General features: G+C 29.0%; 1 protein-coding gene across 1 annotated transcript; it reads right to left on the bottom strand.

Moving 5' to 3' along the window:
- Positions 1-7,496: 7,496 nt before the first annotated feature.
- On the bottom strand, positions 7,497-10,261 carry LOC130935962 (peptidyl-prolyl cis-trans isomerase, chloroplastic). Its single transcript, XM_057865904.1, has 7 exons — positions 10,101-10,261; positions 9,504-9,698; positions 9,049-9,190; positions 8,842-8,930; positions 8,658-8,712; positions 8,449-8,534; positions 7,497-8,181 (listed from the first exon to the last, which is right to left on the bottom strand). The coding sequence occupies exons 1-7, from the start codon at positions 10,167-10,169 to the stop codon at positions 8,026-8,028; spliced, it is 792 nt and encodes a 263-aa protein (XP_057721887.1). The 5' UTR covers positions 10,170-10,261; the 3' UTR covers positions 7,497-8,025.
- Between the last annotated feature and the right edge of the window lie 773 nt (positions 10,262-11,034).

Raw genomic sequence — 11,034 nt, 5'->3', positions numbered from 1 at the left:
ATACATTAAAAGAATTAAAACGTTAACTATTAAAAAACTAAAAAGAAAAAAAAAACGCGCCACTTTACAAAGATAGCGCGCAGAATTAAATTTCTGCAAAACTGAATGCCTGAGTAAAAAATGATGAAGAGAACCATACAAACATTGAAAACACTAGTAGATACTGAACAAAAAAATGGTAATTACACAGATGACGGAATTATTAAGTGAAACAAGTATGCTGGTTCCATCTATGGATACTACGATGATGGTGTCCCCAATAGAGACGAACAAGCCAAACATGGAGGTGTTACTTCCTGAAACTAAAACGGTAAATTTATCAGAAGAAACAAATGAGTTGATGATCACAATGATACCACCATGGAAAGGTAATTTTTTTTATTAAATAATTTTAAATTTCACCGCAATATATTTGATAATATTTTACTCAATATATTATTTTTTTTTATATTTGCAGAAGATTGTCAATTGATTTCTCAAAACGTAGAAAAAACCCAAATTGTACAACACAATTCTGCATTAATTACTTTTTCCAGGTATGTTTATAACAATTATATTTGTACTCTTATTTTAGTACTCTTATTTTTGTATGTTTATAACAATTATATTTAGAATTTTATTATTTATTTTTATTCAGGCCAATTATAGCAAAAAAAATACCAAAATTAGGCATGAAATTTGACACAGTACTAGAAGCTAAAGACTTCTGGAAAAGTTATGGTGGAATGATGGGTTTTGATATTCGACAATTGTATGCAAATAAATGCAAGCTTGATAATTCTGTAAGTAGTTTTAGACTTGTTTGTGCAAAGGAAGGCCAACGAAGACCAGATAAACGGGATCATTTAACAAAGCAACCTCGCGCCGAGACTAGAACAAGTTGTCAAGTAAGAATGTCACTCAAGTTTGCTCGAGATATTAAAAAATATGTGATTTGTGACCTTGAGTTAAATCACAATCATATTTTGCAAATTCCGAAAACCAGTCATATGATGCCATCACAAAGAAAGATTTCAGAAGTACAAGCATTGCAAATAGATTTGGCAGATGAAGCTGGCATAAGACCAAAGGAAACACATGAACTAACAAGTTTACAAGCTGGTGGTAAAGATGTCCTTGGATATACCAAACAAGACCAAAAGAACTATCTTCGAAGCAAACGAAAGCGAGACTTGGCCTATGGTGAAGCAGGTAGTTTATTAAAGTATTTTCATCGGCAACTACTTGATAATCCCTCATTTCAATATGCTATACAGTTAGATAACGAAGAGAAAATAACAAATATTTTCTGGGCTGATGCAAGAATGGTTATTGATTATGCTATCTTTGGTGATGTAATCACATTTGACACTACATACTGCACAAACAAAGAAAATAGAACATTGGGTGTTTTTTGTGGATTCAATCACCATCGAGAAATAGTAATATTTGGCGCTGCTCTTTTGTATGACGAATCAAAAGAATCTTTTATGTGGTTATTTGAATCATTTTTGGAAGCTCACATGCAAAAAAAGCCTAAAACTATTTTCACTGATCAAGATCCTGCTATGGCAAGTGCTTTGGTAGAAAAAATGCCTGAAACATATCATGGATTATGTGTCTGGCATATTATGCAAAATGCTATTCGACATTTAGGGAATAAGTTGAAAGATGGTTCTTTTATCTTGAGAGATTTCAAAGCTTGTATGTATAATTCTGAAGATCAGTTTCAATTTCAAGAGACATGGGATGCATTGCTTCAAAGATACAAAGTGGAAGACAATTCTTGGTTGAAGAGTATTTATAAAGTGAAGGAAAAATGGGCTCATTGGTATATGAAGAAGGTGTATACTATTGGAATGCGAAGTACTCAACTTAGTGAAAGTTTTAACAGTGATTTGAAAGATTTTATGCGGTCAAATTTAGACATAATACATTTTCTCAAACAGTTTGAGCGAGCTGTTGGTGGCAAGCGATACAAAGAGCTACAAGCTGAATACAATGCAAGACAAAAGCTTCCTAGACTTAAGATGATTCATTCGCCGTTATTGAAGCATGCTGCACAGGTATATACTCCTAATGCATTTGATTTATTTTAAAATGAGTTTGATTGGAGTTCTGCTGCATATATTGTTTCTCGTACAGAGAACAATCAAATGTCTGAATATCAAGTTGCTATTTTTGATAAAGATGGAGAATACACTGTATCCGGCAATATGAAAGATATAATTATTTCTTGTAGTTGTGGAATGTTCGAAACAATGGGATTCTTATGTTGTCATTGTTTAAAAGTTTTAAATGTTTGGGATGTGAAGCAAATTCCGGCTCAATACATTATGAAAAGATGGACTAGAGAAGTAAGAAAGATGATTGTTCATGACTCAGATGGAAAAGTTGTTCAAAGTGATACTAGAGCGGATGCTACAGCACGGTACAAGAATATATGTTTCAAAGCAATCAAATTAGCTGCTCGATCATCAGATTTTGAAGTAACATCTAATTTTGTTGAGCAAGTTATAGAGGAGGCATATAAGAAAGTAGATTCTTTTTGTAGACACAATCAAGATGATGATGTTTCAAATATTTTGAATGCAAAAGAAATGGTTAATAGCTGTTCAGATGAAGATGCGTTAGAAAGATTACTTGAAAATGTGAAAGGATTGAAAAAGAAGGAAGGACGAAAAGGTAGAAAAAGACTCAAGAGCTGGGTTGAAAAACAATCAAACAAGAGAATGGCGTCAATAAAAAAAATTTCACCCAAAATTGTGAGGTTTGTAATATTTTTCATTTCTTATTATCATTTTTTTAATATTTTTAAAACTTATTGAAGTTCCTCTGTATTATTATTTTTCTTATAATAGTGTTTATATTGCAGGTTGAAATTTTCACTTCAAATATTGAAAATCAAGCTATTTTGCCACTTCAATCATGGAATCAAGTTACAACACCAAATTTAGATAATTAAATGATAGAATGAAAAACTATTTATTTAAACTTTGTAATTTTTTTTTTTTGAATTTATAATGAATGACTTTAAGAAATTTGAGATGATTGTTTTGTTTATATTTTTTATTATTTGTTTATTCTGATGATAATATATTTTTTTTAACGAGTCATACATTTAAATTTAAACTACAACATTAGACATGAAACAAGCATCATAAACATATAAAAACACATAAAAATATAAATAAATTAATTTAATGTATATCAATATAAATTTAGTAGAGATCTATTAAACCAACATCACATCATTAGTTATTCTAAACACTCTTTAGTTTGTTCTCAATTAGATTCTTATTTTAAGTATAAATAAAAAAATTGAGTACATTTATCTAAAAAAATTTAGTACATTTACATGAGTATTTTTTTATATTAAAATAAAAAATAAAAAATTATTTTTGATCCAATTTAAATTAATTAATTTTATTTTTTTATTAAATTTTTCAAAAAATTATTCAGAATTCAAAAAAGATGAAAGATTAAAATCGCGCAGTTTTGGAAACTGCTGCTTGCATGATTTTCAAGGTTCTTTTAATGTATTTATTTATTATTTATTTATTTAAGATGATCAAAACCGTTTATGTTATCAATGGCTTATATTGCGTTACTTTTCTCTCTAAAGTAAATAAACAACTTCAGAGGAGCCAAATCCGAGGATTTGAGTGCTGTTTCTTTTCGACTTAATTTCAACACAAAAGGTTATAAATACATTAAAATTAATTATTATATATTTGTGTATAAATTTATATTTTTTAATTTATTTTAAAAAATAAATAATATTTTTATCATAAAAAATTTTGACACAAATAAAATTGACTATGACTAATTTAAATAAACAGTATATCAATAAATAATTATATCTATTTGATAATTTTATGGGAAGTTAGTCTATGAATAATTCTATTAATTTTTAATCCAACGTGATTATTGATTAGTAATGTCAATCAAACATTTTTTTTTAAAGACTGTAGTTCTTTTGTTCATCTTTTTCTTTTTATTGAAATCTCTAAACCTCAATTTATAAAGATAAAATTAGACAAATTTAGTGAGAGGCATAGATAATTTTAAAGAAAAAATACAAGCGTCCACCGATAAATTTACCAGCATCGAATCGAATGTGAGTTTGAATGTAGCTTAAAAAAGTTATTGACAGTGTTTTTTTTATTAAAGATAGGAGACTCGAACTCACAATCTCTTAATTGAGTATGGAAAAATTATGTCATTTGAACTATTACTCATTAGTTATTGACAGTGCTTTTGCTGTTGAATGTAGTGTCAGGAAAATCTGGCACATTGATAAATTTTAGAAGAAGCTTTATTCATTGTCAATTATCAGCCGTAAGATTGGATAGCATTTAGGAACATTTTGGCTTATATCAACGAAGAATCAAGGCTTTTCAGTTTTCATTCTACCCAATCAGGTAACACGTCGTATATTAACATCCTATGCAATGAGTGACCAATGACGAAACTTGAAATAAAATTTTGGAGGGGCCAAATAAAAAATAATTGTTAATATGTTTTTGATATGGATTTCATTTAAGATAAGCTCGTCTAATTCTATCTCTCTGATTTGGGTGATATTACCAAATTTGAAGCTTTTTTCAGGGTCTCGTTTCAAAAAATTAAGGTCAAACTAATTAAATGCAACTCTTTGAATTTTTGAAGGTTGTATCTCACTTTTTTCGTAATTCATTAAAATAGAAGAACTATCTACAGGTGTTGATATTGTAAAAGTTATATGTTCTCCTTCTTAAATATTAACCTTCCTCTTAAAAAATGCATCAAATCTTTGATTTTTCATGATTATTTTATATAAAAATTTGAATATATATGCTGTAAAATATGTAAAAAAGAAGTTAGAACGACAAATATTAAAATTTATAATATTTATTGATTTTTTTATCAATTTATACAAATACGATAGTACCAATACTTATTAAATATTCTAATATTTTTTATCATATAAAAATTAAATTAAATAAATAGTCAAATATAAAATAATATTAAATTATATAAATAAAAAATATCTAATTTTTTATATTTGAATTCAAAAGTAGAGGGAGTGGTTCTTATTGAATGGAAAGTTGCGAAATACGAATACATTTAATTTAATCTAAATCCAACATGTTTTGAATGTTTAAAACTAAAATTATTGTACAATAAAAATAAGAGATGAAGATTAAATTTTGGTATTTTAAATTATAATAAAATATTTAAGTTAACTTAACTATTTTTTTATTTTTTAAAAAAATATTACTAATTTTTTTAATAAAAATTTAAAAAGACCATAACCCCCTCTTATCTGAACTAAGTTCTACCTCTGTGAGCGACATATTCTTATCTCATGTTATGGTGTGCATTCTACAGCAAAGTTCTGAATCTTTTGAATGCATTGTTGGATTTGCTAACGATGTTGGTATCGGCTTTTATAATTGGGCATAATAATCCACCTCCAACCACTTCTAAGTTAAACAGATCTGTTGATTTGCCTGTTAAGGAAGAAATTGGGAATGTGGGGGTCTCAGATTGGTCAATGTGCCAAATTCCATCAATACCACGTTCAACCTGTAAAAGTATTTTCCATGGACCTTCTCATTCTTTCTCTTTATAAGTGAATTTTCGACAACACTAAAACTTGCATTTAATACTGATAAATTCATTATTGAATATTCTCCTTACCGCTAATCTATGTTGTTTTTTATTGTTTTAAATACTAATTATTAATTATATATTAAAAATGTATAATAGTATATTATTTTAGTTTTATACTCACTTATATTTAAATTAATTATATTTTTTAATATTCATAATTATTAATATAAATATAATTAAATATGTATAAATAAAAAATATCAATATTTTTATTAATTATAATATAATTATTTTTTTATGATTATATGATATTTATTAATATTATTTTTTAATAAAAATATATAATATATAATAATATAATAAATATAAACTAATTAGTTAGTTATTAAAATAAAAAATATTTATTTTAATATAAAAATAAAATTAAAAATATTATGAAAAATACTAGAATTTTACTTATTTAATAATAATAATCAGATTATAATTTATTGATTATAATTTGTTGAAACTTGATTATTTTTAAAATATTAGTGAAGATATATATATATATTTATTTAAAATTTTAATTTTAGATTTTTAAACTATTTTATATTTTTTATTTACGTGAAACTGATTTTGCTAGTTCAACAAGTAACTCATCGGTTGAACCAATAAACCAATTACTTAATCGATTTGATTACTGGTTCGGTTTTGACAGCTATGAATATAATCATTTATGGGCACAATGTTTATTTAAATTATTCATAGTCAGTTTTGTCAACGTCTAAATTTTTCATGGTAAAAAATACTATTTATTCTTATTTTTAATGTATATTTTATACTTCAATATATATTTTTATATTAGTAACTAGGTGTACATGTAGCATGATTATTTCAACACACTACATATTAGAGTAAAATATATTTTTTATCCTTAACATTTGCAATTTCTTTTAAAATATCACTAAATTTTGTCTTTAATATTTTTAATTTTTTAAATTATCCCTGAATATTAACTCTGTATAAAATATTAAAGATAAAATTAAAAAATTTTAAAAATAATGTTTAATACAAATAAAAAATATTAAAAACAAAATTAAATGAAACGAAAACAATCCTTATTTTTAGCTCACTAACACAATACACAATACACATGGTAAAAATGCTAAGGCCTTTGCATCTCATATTGTGTCGTGCAAAGATACGCAGCTATTAGCACTGGGTATCATGGTGAATGAAGACAATCTTTCCATGGAGGATGTAGAGGACCATTCACCGGTTCCGGAGAACTGTTGGTATCATGAGGAGGAAGAAGTTCTCAAAGGCGATAAACCCTTTGATCCATGTCCTAAAATTTCAGTCTCTAAAGAAGAGTTTGATGAATGGTGCAAATTCTGTCATACAGCTCTTATTGTCAAAGTTCTTGGCAAAATAGTTGGGATTAGGGTTCTTAGAACGTCTCAATAGAGATTGGGTGAAAAAAAGTAAGATTAATGTTATTGATATGGATCGTGACTATTTTTTTGTTCATTTTTCAAATGAGGAAGACTACTCTTACGCGCTTCTTGGTGGACCATAGATGATTGCGGAAAATTATTTAATCGTTCAGAGGTGGAGACCCTTCTTCCTTGAATCGGAAAATGAGGTTAAGAAGATTGTTGCTTGGATATGGATTCCTATTCTGCCCATTGAGTTGTATAATCATAAATTTCTTTGAAGGGTTGGTTCTGTTAGTGGTAGCCTGCTAAAATTCCAAAGCAAAGAGCTAACCTTATTCAATTGACAAATTTATAAATCATTATGGGTTTACCATTTTCCCATTATAATATCTCTTTTTTTTGTCACCTAAACCACACATGCCAACATGCATTGGAGATTTGGAGTAATAATTAAAATACCACTAAAAGGCACCTCCTAAGTCCTATTTAGTGGGTGGAAATTTTAATCATAATGCTGGAAATCAAGTAAATGTCAAAGATGATGACCACATAACCACTTCAAAAGTTTGCAATGAACCAACTTTGCACATTCACATTAGTAATATACATTTATAAATTGCTTCTGTGAGCCACTAACATGTTCCTACATCACAGGTGCTACACTTAGAACACTCTAGTACACATTATTGTTTCCTTTCTTTTCTTTTTTCTTTTTTTCCCCCCGCTGGATTTGGATCTTCTCATGCTATTGTCTTTTCATGTTGTTAGTCATGTTTCAATCCTTGGCATTGGTTAAAACATAGAGAAAAATGATTTCTCAAGAAAAAGACAACACTATCTCCTCTATAGGAATTTGGCTCTGATCTACTAATACAAAACAAGAGTGTTGTCTCTCTGGTCTTAATGGCATCCGATTCAGTAGTGATAATGATAATTCAAACACACAAACATGATTCATAAGATTAGGAAGAAAATAATTTGTACTGACTACCGTAAGTCGGAGAAAATGTGCCGGAATTCCTCACAAGAATCAACCATCTAAAGGAAGCTCACCGCAGTTAACAATTCTGCAAGGCTTCCGAGGGATATCCATTCTGCTTGTCTCTTGGGATTCAAGTGTCTTCACAACATCCATTCCATCAATGACGTGTCCAAACACCACGTGACGATTGTCTAGCCAAGGAGTCTGCATCAATCATGAAATTACTGAATATATCAACTTGAACTGGAAAATAATTATATATGAAGAAATATGTTCCAGATTGATATTCAAAAGCTTTTGTTATGAAAGCTTATACTGCGAAACAAGGGAAGACCGGCATGTATCTGTTTCATTCACTATCAAACTATAGATACTGATGTTATGCTTATCACTATTTTGGTTCTTTTACTTTCATTGAAGTTAACAGATTAGTAATTTGCTAAAATAAGGAGGACAGTGTATGTCTCTCACCTTTACCGTGCAGATAAAAAATTGACTACTATTGGTGTTAGGACCAGCATTTGCCATGCTCAAAACCCCAGGACCAACATGCTTCACTGCAAAATATGTTGAAAGGAGAATCTCCATAAGGTTAACTAAAATTGGAAAAAGGTTAAATCTAAACTTGAAGTACCAATCACTATAAAAAAAAACTGAAACTAAGTGCAACAAAGACATACAGGCAAAACTCTCATCTTTAAAACTGGGACCATAGATGCTAATTCCACCAGTTCCCTGAAGCCAATAAAAAGCACATTGAGACATTGTTGCATCTCAGTGATGCATATCCATGGCAATGTAAAAGTAAATGCATTCATCATCATAAATATATGCAGGCATAGAAACAAATATAACAGCGCTCACATCTCCTTCAGTAAAATCCCCTCCTTGAATCATGAATTCTTTGATTATACGATGGAAGGAGCATCCTTTATAGCCATACCCTTTCTCTCCTGCAAAAAGATTATTATTCAAGTAGATTTATCTATCGAGTATCATGTAGAACAACCATTTGATAACACCAGTCTAACTACAACAAAAATGGTGCTGCAGAAAAACTTGATTGCTTGCCTGTGCACAAAGCACGGAAGTTCTCAACTGTTTTAGGAGCGATCTCTCCAAATAGGCCCAAAACAATCCTGCCGACAGGTTCACCCCCAACTTCTACATCAAAGTAGCACTTGTTTGTCACTTTGGCTTGCAGCTCTACAACCTACAAGTAACAGAATTGGGTGAGATAATAAGCAAAATGGAAATCTGCTATTGGGGATTGACAGCATATAAATATGATTCTAACAAGGAAACGAAACAATCAACAACAGAAACAATAAATGATTCTACAATTAAGAATTGGTCTAAATTTCAGGAATAAGTTGTTCCTAGGAATAACTAATTTAGTACCAAGTATATAGTGCACCTTTCTCCTACTGCCCAGTTAGGCAAAAAATAAGCAGAAATAAAGAAGTTTGAGATCCCCCCTTAGGTGTTATCTTTCAAAAACCACAAGTTTTAAATGAGATACTCACATTGTTTTCTGTAGCATTGACACAGACCATGGTCCTGTATCTGATCGATTTTGGATCGGATTGTTGCAAAACAGAAAACCTTAGGGCATAACGTGATCTTGATGCCAATCCTTTGCTATGACCAAGCTGTAATCCGCTACTGCTACCTACCATACTAGGCCTAAGAACCTTAGCCACATCTTGGCTATAATTACCCTGGAAAGCAAACAAAAAAAAGAAATAAACTTTTACCATTACTTAATGTAAACAAAGTCACAAACGGTTGCCATGCTTCATGCTTGGAACCCAAACATCTCATATGATCATAAAGGCATATACTTAATCACTCACTACCATTTTGTGTACTCAATTCTTTTAAGGGGAAAAAAAAATCCCCTTTCAGACATCATATTGAATAGAAGCTATGTGGGTGGTTCCAAAGGCAATAAAATTTTGATTTTTAGCAATGTACCTGATATCATAGCACCTGTCCCTCAAGTTAAGGCACGATTTTTAACAAAACTTGCAGTTCAGAAGTGAAAGAACATTTTAGAGTTGAAAAACAGGGGAAGTTTGCAGAGATTAAAAAAAGGAGTGAAAGTTAGTAAGAAAGTAAACCTGGATATGGCGAAACCATGGAAGACGGTTGTGGGTATGGATCAACTGCATTGAAAATGAAGAAGCCATAGCTTAACACAGTCGATGGAGCAGAAAAAAAGAAAGAGCTTTGTGTGGGGGAAATGGCGAAGGTGTTAGCCTTTCACAACGTTCATCGAATCGTTACATAGATGGATTAAGCTCATTAAATTAAAACTTATTACAGGGCAAGGAATTTGATTAAGGGTCCATTAACAAAATATATTTTTTAAATTTTTTAAAAATTGTTAAATATTTTTTATTTAATTTTAATTATAAATGAATTTTTTATATATTATTTAATTATAAAATTTATTAGCTATTTAGCAAAAAAAAAATTTTAAGATTTAACAATTATATAAAATAAGAGTATAAAAATTTTTTGATGACAATGATAATGATGGTGATATTGATGTGAAGATGAGTGTTTATTCATTGTAACTGAAAATTTATGATGTTTGACAGATCTAGTTAGTAGCCATATTTTTTTTCATCATAATTTTAAAGTTTTTAGCTGAAATAATTAGTTTTAACATAGTATTTTGGTATTGATTGATCACTTTAAATTCTACTTTATAATATTTATCTAATTTGGAGTAGGTATTGATGAGATGGGAGAAAATGAAGAGAGAAATTTTTTTATTTTAGAACGAGAAGAGAGGTTTTACAAAAATAGAGGAGTTATGTTAAAAAAGAGAAGGCTGAATACGGAAAATAGTCAACTTTTGTTTATAGACAATGATGGAAAAAAGAGAAATAAAAATAAGAAATAAATAAAGGAAAGAAAGAAGAAAAGAGAGGGGAGAATGACAGAAGAGAAGAGAGAGAAAGAAAATGAGGAGAGAGATGAGAGAAAAGAGGGATTTTTTATATTTAAAATAAATATATTTAATATTTATAAAAAATTCAAAATATA

This window comes from Arachis stenosperma, chromosome 6, assembly GCF_014773155.1.
Source record: "Arachis stenosperma cultivar V10309 chromosome 6, arast.V10309.gnm1.PFL2, whole genome shotgun sequence".
NCBI lineage: Eukaryota > Viridiplantae > Streptophyta > Magnoliopsida > Fabales > Fabaceae > Arachis > Arachis stenosperma.
This window is presented reverse-complemented; position numbering and strand designations above follow the sequence as displayed.